Genomic DNA, 24,349 nt, shown 5'->3' with positions numbered 1-24,349 from the left:
TATTCTAGGTGTTATCAAGTATATAGCATTGAGCGATATAGTACCTAGAAGTGTTAATCACTGGTGTATTTTAACTTCTGAAACTTTTGTTTCTACCTGGTTGGAGCCAACAAAACCCAATTATTTTGTTTCAGAGTATCTGATATAAATTGAAGTGTAAGACATTTGCTACGTACTTCATAGATTGAACTAATAATTTCTGAGTTCCTACTCCATGCCAGACACTTTGCAAGTAGAGTTGTCTTACTAGCTTGATTAATTAGCGCAGGTTTCCCACTTGTTTTATTGCAAGCAATTAGCAGTGATCATGGATAATAAAATATTAGTATCATGGATTTGTTAATTTTTAGTTCTTCATTAGAACTGTACCTCCACTCATAACAGTTACTGGATTGTTTATTCTTCCTGTAAGATGTCCTTAGAGAGGGAAAGCCTAAAAGCATGTAGCTAGTTAAACTAGAGGAGTAAAGAGAAGCTAATGGATTCAAATATTTATAGTCATGTTCTTGAAAAGTCTCAGGTCTTTTACTTGAAATTTTTTCTTTATTGTAAATGAAGGATGAACTCTACCCCCTTGGATGAAATAGCAAATCCTTATATTCAGCCTTCTAGAATCTTTTTTTGTTGTTGTTAGGCAGACCTGAAATAAATAGCTTTTTGTTTCAAGTTGTTGGTTCTCCATAATTCCAGAAATAAAAAGCTTTAGCTTACATAATTCACTTTCCTGGCTCAGTCTTCCTTCTCCTATAAGATCTATGTTTTTAATGCTATTCGCCAACATTGTATAATTTAAAATATATCATTTTTCTTTTCTTTCCCTTTAAAATGGTATGAGTCATAGCATATTAAAATTGTCAAATTAGACAGTTGTTAGTTTCTGGACTGATTTTCATCATTTTAAAGTATTCATAAAAATGACATTTTTTTTAAAAAGGAGATTTTGGAGTTTCTCGACTCCTAATGGGATCCTGTGATCTAGCTACCACTTTAACAGGAACTCCACATTACATGAGTCCGGAGGCTCTGAAACACCAAGGCTACAACACAAAGTCGGACATCTGGTGAGTGGGCAGCGGGCTAGTCCAGATGATGTATACATCTGCTGCACTGAGAACAATGCGTTTTGTTTTTAGGCTCATTTACTTGCTCCATCCACTCATTTTATCCTTTTGAAGGATGAGTCATTCTTTGACCAGAGTAAAGGAGAGTTTTTTGGATTTGGAACTTGATTATTTCCATTATATTGATTTCAAAAATTCTCTTTATTTGTAGATTAATTGGTTGGTTTGTATTTTTTTTCCTCCTGAGCCACAAGGGAAAGTTCTTAATGTATCATAAACACTAAATGTTGATAGGTTTCTGCTGGCCTATTAAATAAAGTACTTGTAATCCTAAGCACTGTGCTTTTATTTATTTAAGATTAACTTCCATTTCTGTGGGGAATGTATGGTTTTATTTTTTTCTTCCTGTTGCTTATACAAATTTTTATTGAAGATATTAGCATTTAAGAATAAACTCCAATTTAAAAAATTATAGGTTTTCAATGGTGGATGCATCTGAGATTTCTCCATTTATCTGAGCTCTCATACCAAAGGAATTTCTCATTCCTTGTCATGGAACCAGTTTACATCTCAGTGCAGAAGCCATGTGGAAAATTGTATTCTATTGTTAGCAATAGATCCTATTTAGGGAAAATCTCTTCTCCTTTGAAGAGGAATCATATAATTTTCGGCTTGTTAAGGGTTGAAAGGACAGTCTAGCTGAGAGCCTGTTAATTAAGTAAATAATTATTGTATGCAAATCAACTGAAGTAGTTCTGAGCTTTCAAAGATGAGCGATGTGAAAGATTATGTCTGCTTCATTCCTCTAAAGAGGATAAAGTTGAAAGTTACCTTTCCTGTGGTTAGGGAAAAGTAAGCACAACAGAGGATATGCCTTTGGATTTTCATAAGGGTCGTCACTCATGTTCTTGTCCTGGTGCCTGCCAAGTTGGAGAGAACACTGTCAACATTAGTCTGGCTATGGCAGATAGCAATCCATTTTGTCCTTTCAATTCACTCTTGTGATTATTCATTTCTGGGTTCTTCAGTGTTGTTGGTTTTTTTTTTTTTTTTCATTGTTAGCCTGTTTCTACCCTGATGGTCTTTTCCAAATTACCTACCCTATTTTCTCTATCATAACCTTCCCCTAATGCCCTCCCAAAAAGCCAAAACCAAAATAGTAGACAAAACCCACAATGGTATGTTTGGGGGAATGAGTTTCTTTAAATTTTGCCTTATTGAGCATCTACTATTTGCCTATGACTGTGTAATAGCCCTTAGGGTATAAAAATAAAAAATAATAGCATTCCTGCCCCCATAGAAAAGTCTTCTTGCTCCTTTTAGAGTGCTTTCTTCAGTTTGAGATCACTCTTGGGCTTTGGATTGGATTTGAGTTACATATTTATATTTCTTTGTATACTTAATTTTTTTATTATTATGGACATTTAAAAATAGATTAGGGGTGGGATGCCTGGGTGGCTCAGTGGTTGAGCGTCTGCCTTTGGTTCAGGGCATGATCCCGCAGTCCCCAGATCAAGTCCCACATTGGGCTCCTTGCATGGAGCTTGCTTCTCCCTCTGCCTGCATCTCTGCCTCTATCTCTGTATCTCTCATGAATAAATAAATAAAATCTTAAAAAAAAAGATTTAGGGGTGCTTGGGTGGCTCCTTCAGGTTACGCATCTGCCTTCAGCTCAGGTCAGGATCCCAGGATCCTGGGATGGGGCTCTGCATTGGGCTTCCTGCTCAGCTGGGAGTCTGCTAATCCCTTTCCCTCTGCCCTACCCCCTGGCGCGCTCTCTCTCTCTCTCTCATAAATAAATAAATAAATAAATAAATAAATAAATAAATAAATAAATATCTTCCGAAAATAAAAAAAATAGATTAAAATATATAATTTATTCATGATTAAAATTACATGCTAGGCCAGAAAGATGTTTACATCATATCATTTGAATTAAGAATAAATTAATTTATGAAGCCCACTGTTAAGCCTTTGGAATTACATGTAGCAATAAAGTTGGCTTTTTTGAGCAGGTATCTACATCTGCTTGCCAAATCAGACGTGTCTCCTCAGAAACTTGGGGACCAATACCCACAAACAGAGGAGTAAAGTATATGATCTTTTTGTCTCAGTTGTGTCTATCATAGTCCTTTTTTTTAAAAAAAAGCTGCTGCTAGTATTGCATAAAAAATTACAGCAATATTTATAATATGGGAATTATAGGACTGTCATAAAGAATATAGGAATTATCAGGAATATCAGAATTATAGAAATAACAGAATAATAAGAATAGTATTGCTGTAATGTTTTAGGTTTATAAAAATAATATCTGACTCAGGCAAAACTTAAGAAATCTAAAACCTCCCAAATATAAAAATGCAGGAGAACTTTAATATATTTTGTGTGAGCATTAGGTGAGCTCTCCTTGCAGAGATTATTAACTGTTCAGCAAGTATAAGCTAAGGATTTATCATTGTCCTGACCTCAAATAACCACCTTATTATGAATGTAGTAATTACCTTGGTTGTATCTGAATCAAAACGGGCTTATCTAGTAATGAAATTTCTATTGCTGAACCTAAAGTGGAAAGAATAACAGAGAACTATTAATTATAGTGGCAGATACTTAAGTGTGATGAGTAATCTTTGGGAGACACTTTTAGAAAAATTAGATTGACTGGGGTTGAGAATTTTTTTTCTGAATCTCAGTGTGTTGCATCTGTTTACTGTGGAATATTTTCTTACAATTGGAAACACTTGTGAATAATTGACAGGTGTTTTGTTTTAGCACTAATAGCTGTACATATTATATTTCTAACACTTAATGAAGAATTGGTATAATACTAATTATATTTCATCTGTTTATGTTTGCCAATTGTAACCTTATTCTCTTTCTGCAATCTGTTAAACCTTTTGGGATTCATTTATTTATAGCAATAAAGTACAGATAAATCCCTCTCTTAAAAGTAGCTTAAGTTCCAAAAGTTTATAAACACTTATTCGGAAAGTTAGGATAATTAGGTTCATTAAGGACAATACTTTGAATACTGCTGATTTATATAAGCAATTGCTAAACACTTTTTCCCTCAAAAGAAAAATATAATGTATGAATTAGGTTCCTAGGCCGGCTCTTTAAATTGATTTAAATTATGAATGGTTAGAATTTATTATTTTGGTAGGAGAAACAAACAAAGGACAATACTATTAGAATAATGCTGCTATTTAAACAGAAAAGAAACAGAATATTTCATTATTGGTCTTATCTATCTTGTTGTGAGAGGTCAACCAGATGGTTTTTTGATCTTGTGGTCCTATATTCTTTGGGTGATTTAAGTGAAGGGAAAGGGAAAAGAAGGGGTATCAGTATACTGTGAAGCTCTCAGGATTTGCAAAATCCTGAGATCTGGTTCAAGGGTTGGTTACATAAGGAACAATGTAGGAGTCTAGTTCACACTCAACACTGGAGTCAGACTTTAGTGATGTTGGGCGGAATGTCAGACAAGGTTTAGCTATAGGTAGGAAAAAAAAAAAAAAAACAACAGAGAGGAACTAGCACCCACCTGACCTCCCAGAACTAAGAAATTATTCTCACAAGAGATCATTTCCTGGACAGGGAAAGGGAGCAAGGTGGAAAACAAGCCTATTTTCCAAGTGAAAGATTTAGGAAAGAGAAATACAGGTCATTTGGCAGCAGTTTTTGTAGCTAATGTGAGACCTACAAGTAGCTGGCAGCCAACAGCCCCATATTGGTGAAGGAAGCTCTGGAGTGAGAGAGCCCATTTCTTTCCCCTTCCCATGGTCTGAGAAATTCTTGTGTGGATCTACAACTAAGCTGTTGGGCAGGGTATGCCTTCTTAGGCAGTGAGAACTGGTGTCATTGTTGTTTATTTTCACTAAACAGAAGCTGAGGTAGGAAAACATCTCAGTCAAGTGCAGTAGATTTGGGTGTTAATATATTTTCTCAAGACTAGAATGAAATGACTGATACAAAATCTGAGACAATATCTAGTCTGGTTAGTATTATGAAGGTCACAATACAACTGCAGCAACAGAATCAGAATTGCTACTGTCTATGGAGTGCTCTGTGATTGACAGGTAATGTGCTTTATATATCTATATAAATGTGTTACTATAAAAAAGGCATACTATATATATATATATATATATATATATATATATATATATATATATATTTTACAACCTGATTTTTTCACTTGCAAAGGAAATATTATACTGCATTAACAAAATATAGCTACTTATTTAAATGTTTGCATAGTATTCCATACTTGTACACAATAAGTTTTCAACCAATAATGTTTATTAAACATTGTTTAATTTTTATTTGAAGGTTTTCTTTGTTTTTGTCTTTAAGCATTTTTAGGGCACAATGTATCTGGGTGTGGTTTTGAATTTATCCTACCCAGAGCAGAGCTTCTTGGACATGTAGATTAATGTATTTCATCAAATTTGAAAAGTTTTCAACTATTGTTTCTTTGAGTATTTTTTTCTTCTCTTTTCTCTGTCTCCTTGCCTTTTGGTACTCCCATTATACACATGTTACTGTGCTTCCTGGTCTCCGACATTTCTCTAAATGTCATTCTTCATTTTTTCTCTCGGTTTTTTAGATTGTATAATATTTGTCAATCTAGCTTCAAGTTCATTGAGTCTTTTGCTAGTTAAAGTCTTGGTGAATTTTTAATTTCAGTTACTGTATTTTTCAACTCTAGAATTTCTGTTTGGTGCTTCTAAAATAATGTCTATATTTTTCTTGATATTCTCCATTTGATGTGCATTTATGTCATACTTACTTATTTAAACATTTTTTCTTTTAGTTCTTTAAACTTATTTATAAGGATGCTTGGAAGTCTTTGTCTGTTAAAACTGACATCTGAGACCTCTCAGGTAGTTTCTGTTTTGTGTCATTCCCCACTGTGAATAGGTATTTTCCTGTTTCTTTATCTCATAATTGGTAAAAGCTGGACATTTTAGACAATATATTTTATCAACTCTAAACACTATTTTCTTCTACTCCTCCCACCTCTCTGGGGCTTGCTATTATTTGTTTCTTTATTCATTTAATGACATGCCTGACTATTCTAGTGAAACCTATTTCCCTTTTAGTGTGAAACCTCCAGTGTTGATCCTAAGAGAATAGTCTTGGGCACATGCACAGTTAGCCTTGGGATGATAATGGTTTTAGGAAGGTTGTCTGTCCCTTTCCCTGTTCTCTCTGTTGAGCTGGTTCTGCTGGTATTATACCCACTTGTTAGCTTTTACTAATTGCCAGCTCATTACTTTATTATTTTCAACAATACCTTAAGGCATGCATTGCTCTCCAATCTCTTTCAATTAAGTTTGAGCCTCTTTGCAAATGTAGTTTTTGAGGCCAGTCCTTAAGGTTTAAAATTTGGCTACTCTTTGCTGTCTCTTTCCCTGATTTTCTCTGATAATGTTGCTAGCCTATGGTTTAGCTTATTGTACTCATGGAGCTACCAATCTCCTCTAATTGCTTGCCAGCAAAATCTTCACTGTTTCTGAGAGCTGGAGTTTAGGCTTGAATTTCCTATGCTCCTTTCCAAATCAAATTAGTCTCTTTGGGGAGAGACTCCAAATCAAATTAGCATCTTTGTTATAGCCTGCCTTAGCCCTGGGCAAAATCTCTGAGCACTGGTCAGGAGGCAGGGACATGGCCAACTTAGAGTGACAGTCCTGCTCATGAGCAGGGTACCAACCAGGGGCAGTAGCCTCTCTTCCTAGTTTGTGTCTCCTAGCATGGAACCTCCAACCTGTGAGAAAGCTGGGTCAAAGGTGATCAGTGATCAGGGCCCCACTATTGTCTGCCTGCTGTCCCTGAGATGGAGTTTCCATTCTACCAATAGGGACTAGATAGAGGAAAGGAACTCTTAACATGTTGGTTGCAATTATGTGAAATTGAATCTCTATAATACAGAGCTGAGGAGATGAGAGATGCTGGAAGCCCGCCCTTCCTGGAGAGATATCCAAGCCCATGACAGGTTCTGAATAAAGGGAGAACCCCATCATATTGGCCACACTTGCTCAGAGTGAGATTTTTGTCACATTGACCTAGAGGAGTGCCTAAGTGCCACAAACTCATGTTTTTACTGAGAATTAGTAGATTTTCTTATATAAATGTTTCTTCATTTACCTTATGTCCTCAAGACAATTTTCAGTGACTTTAAATTGTTGGGGGTTTCGGTAATTTTCACCAATTATAGTTGTTTTGCTAGGGAGCATGTCTGCTGAGCTCCTCAAGATGCCATTTTGGAACTATTCTCTCCAAGGCCTTATTGTTGGAATTAGAGATTTTTTATTTATTTATTTTCCCTCTGTTAAACAGTGGAAAGACAACAGACTGGGACAGGGAGAAGTTGGGGGAGACTAAAGAAGGAAGATAGGCAGGCCTTCTATTAAGTTTATACCTTCTACTACTTCTGATACTCTGCCCATCCTAAAAGAACCCATGGAAACTATCAGAGATGATTAAAGCAGTTGGAGCACAGCCATTCAACCGAAGTGTGAAGCAGTACAGGTTGTTGCCACATCCAGCCATTATGGAGTAGCTGAGTGAATAACACTTCACTGTGGAAGGATACTTTGACCATTGTTTCTATTGATAACTTACCTTTTCCTTCCAACTTTGAACACTGTCCATGTTCATTTCCCAAACCTTATAGTTTATATGGAATCTGTGATTGTGACCCCAGGAGTAGCTAAAGATGCAAGAAAACAAACCCTTTCCCTTTTATTTTCTCCTCAGCCACACTGTGATCTCCCTGTTCTCTTTTCTTCCATTGGTGTTGCTCCCATCTTCAGTTCTCCCACTGGCCAAATTCTTATGTTGTGGAGGGTATGGAACCACCACAGGGGAGGGAGAACCAATGATCTTCTCTCAAACATTGTACTCAATAGTGAAATAAAGTAATTAGAAAGACTGGTATGGGGATCCCTGGGTGGCTCAGCGGTTTAGCCCCTGCCTTCCGCCCAGGGTGTGATCCTGGAGTCTTGGGGTAGAGTCCCACGTCGGGCTCCCTGCATGGAGCCTGCTTCTCCCTCTGCCTGTGTCTCTGCCTCTCTCTCTCTATGTCTCTCATAACTAAATAAATAGAGTCTTTAAAAAAAATACAAATTTAAAGAAAAATGGAATAAAATTAAAAAAAAAGAAGAAGAAAGAAAGACTGGTATGAACAGGACAAAATTCACCCAAACTTTGTTTCTAAAATGTTATGGGTCTTCCCCCAAACATGATATTATATTGGGATGATATGGTGGAAAGAATGCATTCACCTTTGCTTTTAAATATTCTTTTGAAAATTCAGTTCCTCAGACACATTATCCACATTTCAAGTGCTCAGTGGCCTACTGGTTATTGTATATAGAAATATAGAACATTTCCGACATTGCAGAATTCCACTGGATAGTCCTGAGTACTGCTCTAGACCCTTTAGGCCTTACCCTGGGATTTTCTTGCATTCAAGCAGCTTTTGGATTGAGCAGATCCTATGACAGTTTCAACTGCTGTTTTTAGACGGGCCCACTGTGCTTTTCAGTAAATGCTTTTTGACTATTTTGAAGTTACTATCTTTTTGTGGTCCTTCATCATTCCATTGATTCCCTTTGCTTTGAAATGGTGATGCTGATGCTGGGCAGGCTGCATGGCAACTGTGGTTTGTCTTCACTTCCTTATACTTTGAGGTTTGCAGGGACACCTTGCTACCTAACTTTGTTGAAAGTGTTGGCCATGGTTTTTGGTTTTGCTATCTAGCTGCTCTGTTTTATATGGAAATTTAAGAAAGATCCAGAAACTATGTTTCTGATGTAGCTGCCACTTTTCCCCAAATATTCAGAATAAAAATGCTAATAATATCCCTGGGTGATTTGTATGCCTATTAAAGCTCAAGGAGAACTGGTAGAGGTTCTGGGACATGACAGGCCCTTATAAAATGGTTGCTGTATAATATTGTTCCTGAAGTATTAGTTCAAGCCATCCAGTGTCTTTCATTATATTTAGACAAAGTTTATATTGATACTCAACTCCACTTCAGTACAGACTTTTATTTATGTTACCACACACTAAAGCAAAACTCACTATTCTTTTATTAAATTTCTATTAGTCTCTATTTATTCAATTGCTTAAGTTATGTGTACTCTCTTCTAGATGGATATTAGGATGATCCTCAATTACATAAAATAAAAATATTATCTAGAAGATAAGAAAAGCTGCCCCAACCCACTGGAGTCATGCATTGCTATGGGTTAGGTTTCTCTTTGCAGTCTGGGCAGATTTCAAAGGGTAAATTTAGTTACCTTGAGACAAGACAAAGTCTGAATTACATTTGCAATTCATTATCAACATGTGCTTCAGAAATCATTTGGGTAGTTCTGGTCAGTGTGGACAGATGGCAAGTTTATACAGTTCAGGTGTAATTTGCTTCACATGCACCTGATCCCAGCCTTCCTTTTCCCTGCTAAATTCCCTCACTTAGGAATTTATTTCCTTACTTCTTCACAGTTGGCTGTATTTTGGAAAAAAGAAAGGAATGCGAATCATAGACTGCTAAGTAAAATGCATGTCTCACTTGTTTTTGTTTTTTTTGTTTTTTCAACTTGCCCCCTTCTTTCCCCCCAAGTACCTCCTCACTTTCACATTGCCAGATTTAAGACCTGGGAGTCAATTAAGAGAAAAATCTTCAAAATGGATGGAATTTATGAGTTCAAGTTTATATAATTATTCTTTTTTTTTTTTTTTAATTTTTTATTTTTTTTATTTTTTTATTTTTTATTGGTGTTCAATTTACTAACATACAGAATAATACCCAGTGCCCGTCACCCATTCACTCCCACCCCCCGCCCTCCTCCCCTTCTACCACCCCTAGTTCGTTTCCCAGAGTTAGCAGTCTTTACGTTCTGTCTCCCTTTCTGATATTTCCCACACATTTCTTCTCCCTTCCCTTATTTTCCCTTTCACTATTATTTATATTCCCCAAATGAATGAGAACATATAATGTTTGTCCTTCTCCGACTGACTTACTTCACTCAGCATAATACCCTCCAGTTCCATCCACGTTGAAGCAAATGGTGGGTATTTGTCATTTCTAATAGCTGAGTAATATTCCATTGTATACATAAACCACATCTTCTTTATCCATTCATCTTTCGTTGGACACCGAGGCTCCTTCCACAGTTTGGCTATAGTGGCCATTGCTGCTAGAAACATCGGGGTGCAGGTGTCCCGGCGTTTCATTGCATTTGTATCTTTGGGGTAAATCCCCAACAGTGCAATTGCTGGGTCGTAGGGCAGGTATATTTTTAACTGTTTGAGGAACCTCCACACAGTTTTCCAGAGTGGCTGCACCAGTTCACATTCCCACCAACAGTGTAAGAGGGTTCCCTTTTCTCCGCATCCTCTCCAACATTTGTGGTTTCCTGCCTTGTTAATTTTCCCCATTCTCACTGGTGTGAGGTGGTATCTCATTGTAGTTTTGATTTGTATTTCCCTGATGGCAAGTGATGCAGAGCATTTTCTCATATGCATGTTGGCCATGTCTATGTCTTCCTCTGTGAGATTTCTGTTCATGTCTTTTGCCCATTTCATGATTGGATTGTTTGTTTCTTTGGTGTTGAGTTTAATAAGTTCTTTATAGATCTTGGAAACTAGCCCTTTATCTGATATGTCATTTGCAAATATCTTCTCCCATTCTGTAGGTTGTCTTTGAGTTTTGTTGACTGTATCCTTTGCTGTACAAAAGCTTCTTATCTTGATGAAGTCCCAATAGTTCATTTTTGCTTTTGTTTCTTTTGCCTTTGTGGATGTATCTTGCAAGAAGTTACTATGGCCGAGTTCAAAAAGGGTGTTGCCTGTGTTCTTCTCTAGGATTTTGATGGAATCTTGTCTCACATTTAGATCTTTCATCCATTTTGAGTTTATCTTTGTGTATGGTGCAAGAGAGTGGTCTAGTTTCATTCTTCTGCATGTGGATGTCCAATTTTCCCAGCACCATTTATTGAAGAGACTGTCTTTCTTCCAATGGATAGTCTTTCCTCCTTTATCGAATATTAGTTGCCCATAAAGTTCAGGGTCCACTTCTGGATTCTCTATTCTGTTCCACTGATCTATGTGTCTGTTTTTGTGCCAGTACCACACTGTCTTGATGACTACAGCTTTGTAGTACAACCTGAAATCTGGCATTGTGATGCCCCCAGATATGGTTTTCTTTTTTAAAATTCCCCTGGCTATTCGGGGTCTTTTCTGATTCCACACAAATCTTAAAATAATTTGTTCTAACTCTCTGAAGAAAGTCCATGGTATTTTGATAGGGATTGCATTAAACGTGTATATTGCCCTGGGTAACATTGACATTTTCACAATATTAATTCTGCCAATCCATGAGCATGGAATATTTTTCCATCTCTTTGTGTCTTCCTCAATTTCTTTCAGAAGTGTTCTATAGTTTTGAGGGTATAGATCCTTTACATCTTTGGTGAGGTTTATTCCTAGGTATCTTATGCTTTTGGGTGCAATTGTAAATGGGATTGACTCCTTAATTTCTCTTTCTTCAGTCTCATTGTTAGTGTATAGAAATGCCACTGACTTCTGGGCATTGATTTTGTATCCTGCCACGCTACCGAATTGCTGTATGAGTTCTAGCAATCTTGGGGTGGAGACTTTTGGGTTTTCTATGTAGAGTATCATGTCATCGGCGAAGAGAGAGAGTTTGACTTCTTCTTTGCCAATTTGAATGCCTTTAATGTCTTTTTGTTGTCTGATTGCTGAGGCTAGGACTTCCAGTACTATGTTGAATAGCAGTGGTGAGAGTGGACATCCCTGTCTTGTTCCTGATCTTAGGGGAAAGGCTCCCCTAAGAGAATGATATTCCCCATTGAGAATGATATTTGCTGTGGGCTTTTCATAGATGGCTTTTAAGATGTCGAGGAATGTTCCCTCTATCCCTACACTCTGAAGAGTTTTAATCAGGAATGGATGCTGTATTTTGTCAAATGCTTTCTCTGCATCCAATGAGAGGATCATATGGTTCTTGGTTTTTCTCTTGCTGATATGATGAATCACATTGATTGTTTTACGGGTGTTGAACCAGCCTTGTGTCCCAGGGATAAATCCTACTTGGTCATGGTGAATAATTTTCTTAATGTACTGTTGGATTCTATTGGCCAGTATCTTGTTGAGAATTTTTGCATCCATGTTCATCAGGGATATTGGTCTGTAATTCTCCTTTTTGGCGGGGTCTTTGTCTGGCTTTGGAATTAAGGTGATGCTGGCTTCATAGAACGAATTTGGAAGTACTCCATCTCTTTCTATCTTTCCAAACAGCTTTAGGAGAATAGGTATGGTTTCTTCTTTAAACGTTTGATAAAATTCTCCTGGGAAGCCATCTGGCCCTGGACTCTTGTGTCTTGGGAGGTTTTTGATGACTGCTTCAATTTCCTCCCTGGTTATTGGCCTGTTCAGGTTTTCTATTTCTTCCTGTTCCAGTTTTGGTAGTTTGTGGCTTTCCAGGAATGCGTCCATTTCTTCTAGATTGCCTAATTTATTGGCGTATAGCTGTTCATAATATGTTTTTAAAATCGTTTGTATTTCCTTGGTGTTGGTAGTGATCTCTCCTTTCTCATTCATGATTTTATTAATTTGAGTCTTCTCTCTCTTCTTTTTAATAAGGCTGGCTAATGGTTTATCTATCTTATTAATTCTTTCAAAGAACCAACTCCTGGTTCTGTTGATCTGTTCCACAGTTCTTCTGGTCTCGATTTCGTTGAGTTCTGCTCGAATCTTTATTAACTCCCTTCTTCTCTTGGGTGTAGGATCTATTTGCTGTTTTTTCTCTAGCTCCTTTATGTGTAAGGTTAGCTTTTGTATTTGAGTTCTTTCCAGTTTTTGAATGGATGCTTGTATTGCGATGTATTTCCCCCTTAGGACTGCTTTTGCTGCATCCCAAAGATTTTGAACGGTTGTATCTTCATTCTCATTAGTTTCCATGAATCTTTTTAATTCTTCCTTAATTTCCTGGTTGACCCTTTTATCTTTTAGCAGGATGGTCCTTAACCTCCACGTGTTTGAGGTCCTTCCAAACTTCTTGTTGTGATTTAGTTCTAATTTCAAGGCATTATGGTCCGAGAATATGCAGGGGACAATCCCAATCTTTTGGTATCGGTTCAGACCCGATTTGTGACCCAATATGTGGTCTATTCTGGAGAAAGTTCCGTGTGCGCTTGAGAAGAATGTGTATTCAGTTGAGTTTGGATGTAAAGTTCTGTAGATATCTGTGAAATCCATCTGGTCCAGTGTATCATTTAAAGCTCTCGTTTCTTTGGAGATGTTTTGCTTAGAAGACCTATCGAGTATAGAAAGAGCTAGATTGAAGTCACCAAGTATAAGTGTATTATTATCTAAGTATTTCTTCACTTTGGTTAATAATTGATTTATATATTTGGCAGCTCCCACATTCGGAGCATATATATTGAGGATTGTTAAGTCCTCTTGTTGAATAGATCCTTTAAGTATGATATAGTGTCCCTCTTCATCTCTCACTACAGTCTTTGGGGTAAATTTTAGTTTATCTGATATAAGGATGGCTACCCCTGCTTTCTTTTGAGGACCATTCGAATGGTAAATGGTTCTCCAACCTTTTATTTTCAGGCTGTAGGTGTCCTTCTGTCTAAAATGAGTCTCTTGTAGACAGCAAATAGATGGGTCCTGCTTTTTTATCCAGTCTGAAACCCTGCGCCTTTTGATGGGGTCATTAAGCCCGTTCACATTCAGAGTTACTATTGAGAGATATGAGTTTAGTGTCATCATGATATCTATTCAGTCTTTGTTTTTGTGGACTGTTCCACTGAACTTCTTCTTAAAGGGGAATTTTAAGAGTCCCCCTTAAAATTTCTTGCAGAGCTGGTTTGGAGGTCACATATTCTTTTAGTTGCTGCCTGTCTTGGAAGCTCTTTATCTCTCCTTCCATTTTGAATGAGAGCCTTGCTGGATAAAGTATTCTTGGTTGCATGTTCTTCTCATTTAGGACCCTGAATATATCCTGCCAGCCCTTTCTGGCCTGCCAGGTCTCTGTGGAGAGGTCTGCTGTTACCCTAATACTCCTCCCCATAAAAGTCAGGGATTTCTTGTCTCTTGCTGCTTTAAGGATCTTCTCCTTATCTTTGGAATTTGCAAGCTTCACAATTAAATGTCGAGGTGTTGAACGGTTTTTATTGATTTTAGGGGGGGATCTCTCTATTTCCTGGATCTGAATGCCTGTTTCCCTTCCCAGATTAGGAAAGTTTTCAGCTAGAATTTGTTCAAATACATATTCTGGCCCTCTGTCCCTTTCGGCGCCCTCGGGAACCCCAATTAAACGTAGGTTTTTCTTCCTCAGGCTGTCGTTTATTTCCCTTAATCTATCTTCATGGTCTTTTAATTGTTTGTCTCTTTTTTCCTCAGTTTCCCTCTTTGCTATCAACTTGTCTTCTAGGTCACTCACTCGTTCTTCCACCTCGTTAACCCTCGTCGTTAGGACTTCTAGTTTGGATTGCATCTCATTCAATTGATTTTTAATTTCTGCCTGATTAGCTCTAAATTCTGCAGTCATGAAGTCTCTTGAGTCCTTTATACTTTTTTCTAGAGCCACCAGTAGCTGTATAATAGTGCTTCTGAATTGGCTTTCTGACATTGAATTGTAATCCAGATTTTGTAACTCTGTGGGAGAGAGGACTGTTTCTGATTCTTTCTTTTGAGGTGAGGTTTTCCTTCTAGTCATTTTGCTCAGTGCAGAGTGGCCAAAAGCAAGTTGTATTGGGAAAAAGAGAAAAAGAGAGGAGAGAAAGAAGGAAAGAAAAGAGAAAGAGAAAAAAAAAGGGGAAGAAAAAGAAAAAAAAAAAAACGAAAAAAAAAAAAAGAAGAAAAAGAGAAAAAAAGAAAGGAGAAAAAAAGGGGGTGGGGGAAGGAAACAAATCAAAAAGCAAAACAAAACAAAAACAAAAACAAACAAACAAAAAAAGAACCACCGGGGAGTATCTTCTGATTCTGTGTACTTTAAGTCCCTTGGCTTCTCCTGGAAGTTGTCGGTCTAGCTGGTGTTCTGGGGGAGGGGCCTGTTGTGCTGATTTTCAGGTGTTAGCAGTTGGGGGAGCTGCTGTGCCCCTGCCTGGTGCAGGGCTCGGTGGGGGTTGTTTACCCCGTGAGGCCGCAGGAGGAACAGCCCCAGTGGCGGGGCAGCTCTGGAGCCCTGGATTCAGCTCCGGCAGGAACTCCGTCTGCAGGGCCTGGAGGCTCCGGGGCGGGGCCGCTGATCTGCTCAGCTGGGGCAGGAGCGTCCTCGCTGTCCTGGGCCCTCCCGGCCTCTGCCTGTCCCGGGGGAGGCGGGATCCTGGGCTGTGTCCCGGCGCCCTGTGCTCCGGAGCCTGCGCTGCTGGATTCGCGCTCCCGGGCCGCGCAGCCCCCTCCGCGGAGCCGCCCCCGAGCCCCTCCGAGCTGCTCCTGGAACCGCGCAGGCCCCTCCGCACGGAGCCTCTTCCTCTGCCCGAGCCCCTCCGAGCTGCTCCCGGGGCCGCGCAGCCCCCTCCGCGGAGCCGCCGCCCGAGCCCCTTCAGCTGCTCCGGGTCCCGCCGGGTCCCGCCGTGCGCGCTGCAGCCCTTAGGGAGCTCGGCGCACTCTCCTGGGCGCGCAGTTGCTGTTACTGTCCCCGGGAGCCCGAGGGCATCCCCGCCCTCCTGGGTCCTGCTCCAACTCCCCGCGAGCCCTTTTCCGCCCGGGAAGGTTGGTGCAGCTCCTGCTCCTCCGGGACGGGGCTCTCCTGTCCTGGGGACACTCGCCCCGGCCTCAGCCCGGCTCCTCGCGGGGCCCCTCCCCCTTGGAGGCCTTTGTTCCTTTATTTCTTTTTCCCCGTCTTCCTACCTTGATAGATGCGCAAACTCTTCTCACTGTAGCATTCCAGCTGGTCTCTCTTTAAATCTCAGGGTGAATTCATAGATTTTCAGGATAATTTGAAGGTTTTCTAGGTAGTTTGGTGGAGACAGGTGATTTGGAGACCCTACTCTTCCGCCATCTTGCTCCTCCCCTATCTATATAATTATTCTTATATAGAAATGTTTGGTTGGAAATTGGAAAAAAATTAAAACCATAGGTACACAGATATGTAGTTAACTAGAATAAAACTATATAATAAGTCGATTTTAACTTTTAACAGGATAATAAAAAATATTTTACCTGAAATGCCATGATGGTGTCTGTAATCAAGTTATACCCATTCCAGGCAGGTGCACAGGGACCAGAGCAGGTCCCTTTCTACAAATTACTGGCTGATAAATGAAGTCTTTTCCATGTGCTCAAGTGCAAGTAAATCTTCCTAGATCAAAATGAGACAGGCAAATAGCAGTATGCCTTTAGGGTAGCTAAGAGGATTTCCAAAGAAGAGAATAGTCTTGTATCAAAATTAATTGAGTACTGATATAGCCTCTATGTCTAATTGTTCTATGTCCTTCAGCCAGATAATTCCACATCTTTTTATAACTGCAATACATCCATCAACTGTGGCTTCAATAGAGTTATGTCTCAGTAAAAGCAGGATTTGACTTCATGATCAACTAATTGTACCTAATAGACACTAACCCCCTTTCCCTGCCAAGCAACAGAAAAACAAAGGCCAAACTTGCCAGCCTTCCTTTCCTTTTGCCACAGAGGGTCTCATTGTTTGTGTGCCCTATATTTGCCATAGTCTAATGCCCTGCATGGCTTGTCTCAGGCCCCAGAGATCCCTGAAGGTGGCTTATGGTTCTAGATAGGACCCAAAGTAAGCTTGGGAAGTAGCCCCTGCTTGAAGGTCTTCTATCAGGGTTAGCCAGAATTTCCAATTCAAGAGTCCTTAATGATCAGAAATGCTCTGATTGATACAGCACTGAGAGGCAGGATGGCATAAAGTTTATGTCTCTAGAACCAGACAACCTGTGTTGCAATCCCAGCTCTACCAGCTACTCTATATGGAACCTTTAACAACTGACCTAATCTTAATTATTTCATCATCTGCAGAATGGGAATAAATAGTGTCTACTTCATTAAGATTGTTATGAGAATGATTAAATGAGTATGTAATATATGTAAGGAATTTGGAATAGGGCCCAGCTTATAGTAAACACCATTAAAATTTCAGCTAGTATTTTCCTTATTATCATTATTATTGTTATCATTTGTATTATTGGTGGAGATATATAATAGTCTGCCCCCAAGACAGCTCATAATGTCCCGTGTCAGGAATTATTGCTCTCTTCCAACGCTTCCAACCTGTCAGAGCCAGGAAGGATTGTCTGGCTTTGTTTTGCTTTGTTGTTGTTGTTGTTGTTGTTGTTTGTGTGTGTGTGTGTGTTGTTTGTTTGTTTTGCTTTTAACCCAAGCCCTGAAGAAGACTAAGTCCATAGAAGCTGAATTAAATCCTCAGAAGAGAGTGTGTGGGTGCTGAGGGATTGATAGCCTTCTACTCCTTGGACCTGTGTTTCATTCCTTTTTTCAGTGTTCAGATTATTGCACATACATTAGGTTATGCAGCAGGGTGTTATCAATGTAAATTTTTTAGAAAGCATTTTTAAGAAATATTAAATGAGAACAATACCAATACCAAACAAGTGATCTAACATGGCACATTTCTGGGCAAATTACTTCCTTTCCTTGAGCTTTGGTTTTTTCACTGATAAATGAGAGTTTAGAATTAGCAAATCATGGTAGACCCTGTAGCTCTACTATTTTAAACATTCTCAGGGTTCAAATTAGACCCTTCTTTGGGGAAAGTAAATAAGTGTATTGAGGCAGTTTATAGCACGCAAATATTTTACACATATCCACACAAATAAAAATGTTTGGTTAAGCCTGATGATTATATTTTACTATTAATATGTAACCCTCCCCTCTTTTTGTTAAGAAAACTTTTTTCATAGTATAACAAGTACTGACTTGACAGTGTCTTTTTCATTTTCACCATTCTTATGAGTATATAGTGGTACTGGACTGTGGTTTTAATTTGCATTTCTCTGATGACCAATACTGTTAAGCACCTCATGATTTGGGGCCATTTAGTATTTCTTCAAGCCTTTTGTCCATTTTTCAATTGGATTTTCTCCTTTTTCTTAATGATTGGTAAGAGTTTTAATTAATTAATTAATTTTTTACATATTCTGGATACCAGTCTTTGATGGACATTTGAATTGCCAATATCTTCCTTCTCCCACTCTGTATCTTCCTTTTCACTCTTAGTACTGTGTTTTCACGAATCAAAGTTCATAATTTTAATGGAGTTCATTCTGTCAGTCCATAGCTTTATTGTTAGTGCTCTTTACATTTTGTTTAGGAAGTCTTTGCCTACCCCAAGATCAGGAAGATATTCTCCTGTTTTCTTTTAAAAGCTTTATGTTATTTTCCATAGTTGAAAAATGGGTGATTTTTGTGCATATGTGTGGTGTGAGGTAGGAGTCCACATGTTATTTTCCATATGGGTATTCAGTTAACCCAGCATAATTTGTTAATAAGATTTTTTTTGTCTTTGCATTAATCAAATGATTGAATATGTGTGGATCTGGTTTTGAGCCCTGTATTTTGTTCCATTGGTCTATTTTTTCTTCTTTGTTAATATCATGTTTTCATAAGTAATGCAACTTTATTTATTTTTAGATTTTTATTTATTTATTCATGAGACACACAGAGAGGCAGAGATGTAGGTAGAGGGAGGAACAGGCTCCATGGAGGGAGCCCAATGTGGGACTCGATCCCAGGACCACAGAATCACACTCTGAGCCAAAGGCAGATGCTCAACCGCTGAGCCACCCAGGTGTCCCCAGTAATGAAACTTTATAATGAATCTTACTATGTGGTGATACAAGACCTCCAAATTTGTTCTTCTTTAACTACTGTGGCGAGCTTTGTCCCTTTGCAGTTCTACATAACTTTTAGAATTAGCTTATCAATTCCCACAGAAAGTCTGCTAGGATTTTGATTGATATTGCATTGAGTCTATAGTTCATTCTGGGAAAAACTGTCATCTTCATGACATTGACTCCTTCAGTCCATGTATATGGATCTCTCGCTCTCCACCCCCACTCTCTTTTATTAGGTGATCTTTAATTTCTCTTAGTGATGTATTGTGGTCTGCAGTATAGGGCCTTTCACATCTTTCGTTGGATTTATTCCTGTGGATTTGACATTGTGTGATGTTAGTATAGTGACATTTTGTATTTCATCTTTTATTTATTTATTTTTTTTGTATTTCATCTTTTAAATGTTTGTCACAGGCTTATTGAAATGACCTTTTATGTACATAACCATGTAGAAATGCTTAATGACAGTTTAATATATTTTTTTCTAATCTTGATATGTGTATTCTTTATATGTATAAATATATATATTTATTTTATTTTATTTTTTTACTTTTTCTGGCCTTATTCTGAATAGCACCTTCATTACAACATTGAATAGAAGTGGTGATAATAGACATACTTATAATATTCTCAATTACAAAATAAAAGCATATACTTTCAATATGTCACCAATAAGCATAATACTTATTATATTTTTATAACTCTAAAAAATTACTTGAAGAAGTTACCTTCTATTCCCAGTGTACTAAAAGTTTTCTTCTTTTTAAAAGCACAAATGGGTTTTGAATTTTACCCACTGCCCTTTTTTGTGTCTGTATATAATTTTTCTCTTTTCATCTATAACGAGATATATGCCATTGATTGATTTTCAAATATTAAGTCAACCTTGTACTTTTGAAATAAAATCCACTCAGTTAAAAAAAACAAAAACAAAAACAAAAAAAAATCCACTCAGTTGTGATATATTATCTTTTTAACATATCATTATATTCTATTTATAATATGCATATATGTGTGTGTATTTGGAATTTTTGAATCTATAATCATAAAAAATTGTGTATAATTTTCTTTATCTGTATTATTCTTTTTTTTTTTTACTTTTCAGATTTATTTTATTTTATTTTATTTTTATTTTTTATTTTTTTGCAAGGAATCTATTGTTTATTGGTGTTCAATTTACTAACATACAGAATAACCCCCAGTGCCCGTCACCCATTCACTCCCACCCCCTGCCCTCCTCCCCTTCCACCACCCCTAGTTTGTTTCCCAGAGTTAGCAGTCTTTACGTTCTGTCTCCCTTTCTGATATTTCCCACACATTTCTTCTCCCTTCCCTTATATTCCCTTTCACTATTATTTATATTCCCCAAATGAATGAGAACATATAATGTTTGTCCTTCTCCGACTGACTTACTTCACTCAGCATAATACCCTCCAGTTCCATCCACGTTGAAGCAAATGGTGGGTATTTGTCATTTCTAATAGCTGAGTAATATTCCATTGTATACATAAACCACATCTTCTTTATCCATTCATCTTTCGTTGGACACCGAGGCTCCTTCCACAGTTTGGCTATCGTGGCCATTGCTGCTATAAACATCGGGGTGCAGGTGTCCCGGCGTTTCATTGCATCTGTATCTTTGGGGTAAATCCCCAACAGTGCAATTGCTGGGTCGTAGGGCAGGTATATTTTTAACTGTTTGAGGAACCTCCACACAGTTTTCCAGAGTGGCTGCACCAGTTCACATTCCCACCAACAGTGTATGAGGGTTCCCTTTTCTCCGCATCCTCTCCAACATTTGTTGTTTCCTGTCTTGTTAATTTTCCCCATTCTCACTGGTGTGAGGTGGTATCTCATTGTGGTTTTGATTTGTATTTCCCTGATGGCAAGTGATGCAGAGCATTTTCTCATATGCATGTTGGCCATGTCTATGTCTTCCTCTGTGAAATTTCTGTTCATGTCTTTTGCCCATTTCATGATTGGATTGTTTGTTTCTTTGGTGTTGAGTTTAAGAAGTTCTTTATAGATCTTGGAAACTAGCCCTTTATCTGATATGTCATTTGCAAATATCTTCTCCCATTCTGTAGGTTGTCTTTGAGTTTTGTTGACTGTGTCCTTTGCTGTGCAAAAGCTTCTTATCTTGATGAAGTCCCAATAGTTCATTTTTGCTTTTGTTTCTTTTGCCTTCGTGGATGTATCTTGCAAGAAGTTACTATGGCCGAGTTCAAAAAGGGTGTTGCCTGTGTTCTTCTCTAGGATTTTGATGGAATCTTGTCTCACATTTAGATCTTTCATCCATTTTGAGTTTATCTTTGTGTATGGTGAAAGAGAGTGGTCTAGTTTCATTCTTCTGCATGTGGATGTCCAATTTTCCCAGCACCATTTATTGAAGAGACTGTCTTTCTTCCAATGGATAGTCTTTCCTCCTTTATCGAATATTAGTTGCCCATAAAGTTCAGGGTCCACTTCTGGATTCTCTATTCTGTTCCACTGATCTATGTGTCTGTTTTTGTGCCAGTACCACACTGTCTTGATGACCACAGCTTTGTAGTACAACCTGAAATCTGGCATTGTGATGCCCCCAGATATGGTTTTCTTTTTTAAAATTCCCCTGGCTATTCGGGGTCTTTTCTGATTCCACACAAATCTTAAAATAATTTGTTCTAACTCTCTGAAGAAAGTCCATGGTATTTTGATAGGGATTGCATTAAACGTGTATATTGCCCTGGGTAACATTGACATTTTCACAATATTAATTCTGCCAATCCATGAGCATGGAATATTTTTCCATCTCTTTGTGTCTTCCTCAATTTCTTTCAGAAGTGTTCTACAGTTTTGAGGGTATAGATCCTTTACATCTTTGGTTAGGTTTATTCCTAGGTATCTTATGCTTTTGGGTGCAATTGTAAATGGGATTGACTCCTTAATTTCTCTTTCTTCAGTCTCATTGTTAGTGTATAGAAATGCCACTGACTTCTGGGCATTGATTTTGTATCCTGCCACGCTACCGAATTGCTGTATGAGTTCTAGCAATCTTGGGGTGGAGACTTTTGGGTTTTCTATGTAGAGTATCATGTCATCGGCGAAGAGGGAGAGTTTGACTTCTTCTTTGCCAATTTGAATGCCTTTAATGTCTTTTTGTTGTCTGATTGCTGAGGCTAGGACTTCCAGTACTATGTTGAACAGCAGTGGTGAGAGTGGACATCCCTGTCTTGTTCCTGATCTAGGGGAAAGGCTCCCAGTGCTTCCCCATTGAGAATGATATTTGCTGTGGGCTTTTCATAGATGGCTTTTAAGATGTCGAGGAATGTTCCCTCTATCCCTACATTCTGAAGAGTTTTGATCAGGAATGGATGCTGTATTTTGTCAAATGCTTTCTCTGCATCCAATGAGAGGATCATATGGTTCTTGGTTTTTCTCTTGCTGATATGATGAATCACATTGATTGTTTTATGGGTGTTGAACCAGCCTTGTGTCCCAGGGATAAATCCTACTTGGTCATGGTGAATAATTTTCTTAATGTACTGTTGGATCCTATTGGCCAGTATCTTGTTGAGAATTTTTGCATCCATGTTCATCAGGGATATTGGTCTGTAATTCTCCTTTTTGGTGGGGTCTTTGTCTGGTTTTGGAATTAAGGTGATGCTGGCCTCATAGAACGAATTTGGAAGTCCTCCATCTCTTTCTATCTTTCCAAACAGCTTTAGGAGGATAGGTATGGTTTCTTCTTTAAACGTTTGATAAAATTCCCCTGGGAAGCCATCTGGCCCTGGACTCTTGTGTCTTGGGAGGTTTTTGATGACTGCTTCAATTTCCTCCCTGGTTATTGGCCTGTTCAGGTTTTCTATTTCTTCCTGTTCCAGTTTTGGTAGTTTGTGGCTTTCCAGGAATGCGTCCATTTCTTCTAGATTGCCTAATTTATTGGCGTATAGCTGTTCATAATATGTTTTTAAAATCGTTTGTATTTCCTTGGTGTTGGTAGTGATCTCTCCTTTCTCATTCATGATTTTATTGAGTCTTCTCTCTCTTCTTTTTAATAAGGCTGGCTAATGGTTTATCTATCTTATTAATTCTTTCAAAGAACCAACTCCTGGTTCTGTTGATCTGTTCCACAGTTCTTCTGGTCTCGAATTCGTTGAGTTCTGCTCGAATCTTTATTAACTCCCTTCTTCTCTTGGGTGTAGGATCTATTTGCTGTTTTTTCTCTAGCTCCTTTATGTGTAAGGTTAGCTTTTGTATTTGAGTTCTTTCCAGTTTTTGAATGGATGCTTGTATTGCGATGTATTTCCCCCTTAGGACTGCTTTTGCTGCATCCCAAAGATTTTGAACGGTTGTATCTTCATTCTCATTAGTTTCCATGAATCTTTTTAATTCTTCCTTAATTTCCTGGTTGACCCTTTTATCTTTTAGCAGGATGGTCCTTAACCTCCACGTGTTTGAGGTCCTTCCAAACTTCTTGTTGTGATTTAGTTCTAATTTCAAGGCATTATGGTCCGAGAATATGCAGGGGACAATCCCAATCTTTTGGTATCGGTTCAGACCCGATTTGTGACCCAATATGTGGTCTATTCTGGAGAAAGTTCCGTGTGCGCTTGAGAAGAATGTGTATTCAGTTGAGTTTGGATGTAAAGTTCTGTAGATATCTGTGAAATCCATCTGGTCCAGTGTATCATTTAAAGCTCTCGTTTCTTTGGAGATGTTTTGCTTAGAAGACCTATCGAGTATAGAAAGAGCTAGATTGAAGTCACCAAGTATAAGTGTATTATTATCTAAGTATTTCTTCACTTTGGTTAATAATTGATTTATATATTTGGCAGCTCCCACATTCGGAGCATATATATTGAGGATTGTTAAGTCCTCTTGTTGAATAGATCCTTTAAGTATGATATAGTGTCCCTCTTCATCTCTCACTACAGTCTTTGGGGTAAATTTTAGTTTATCTGATATAAGGATGGCTACCCCTGCTTTCTTTTGAGGACCATTCGAATGGTAAATGGTTCTCCAACCTTTTATTTTCAGGCTGTAGGTGTCCTTCTGTCTAAAATGAGTCTCTTGTAGACAGCAAATAGATGGGTCCTGCTTTTTTATCCAGTCTGAAACCCTGCGCCTTTTGATGGGGTCATTAAGCCCGTTCACATTCAGAGTTACTATTGAGAGATATGAGTTTAGTGTCATCATGATATCTATTCAGTCTTTGTTTTTGTGGACTGTTCCACTGAACTTCTTCTTAAAGGGGAATTTTAAGAGTCCCCCTTAAAATTTCTTGCAGAGCTGGTTTGGAGGTCACATATTCTTTTAGTTGCTGCCTGTCTTGGAAGCTCTTTATCTCTCCTTCCATTTTGAATGAGAGCCTTGCTGGATAAAGTATTCTTGGTTGCATGTTCTTCTCATTTAGGACCCTGAATATATCCTGCCAGCCCTTTCTGGCCT

At 38.3% G+C, this 24,349-nt stretch overlaps 1 protein-coding gene across 21 annotated transcripts in view; it reads left to right on the top strand.

The window, feature by feature from the left end:
* Nucleotides 1-24,349, top strand: part of NEK11 (NIMA related kinase 11) — a 261,482-nt gene that overhangs the window by 75,396 nt on the left and 161,737 nt on the right. For all 21 annotated transcript variants that reach the window (XM_072792785.1, XM_072792789.1, XM_072792787.1 and 18 more), the window contains one exon: nucleotides 935-1,061. In XM_072792785.1, the coding sequence (XP_072648886.1) occupies nucleotides 935-1,061 (127 nt within the window). The remainder of the gene's footprint in view (nucleotides 1-934; nucleotides 1,062-24,349) is intronic.

Source organism: Canis lupus, chromosome 22, assembly GCF_048164855.1.
Source record: "Canis lupus baileyi chromosome 22, mCanLup2.hap1, whole genome shotgun sequence".
Lineage (NCBI taxonomy): Eukaryota > Metazoa > Chordata > Mammalia > Carnivora > Canidae > Canis > Canis lupus.
This window is presented reverse-complemented; position numbering and strand designations above follow the sequence as displayed.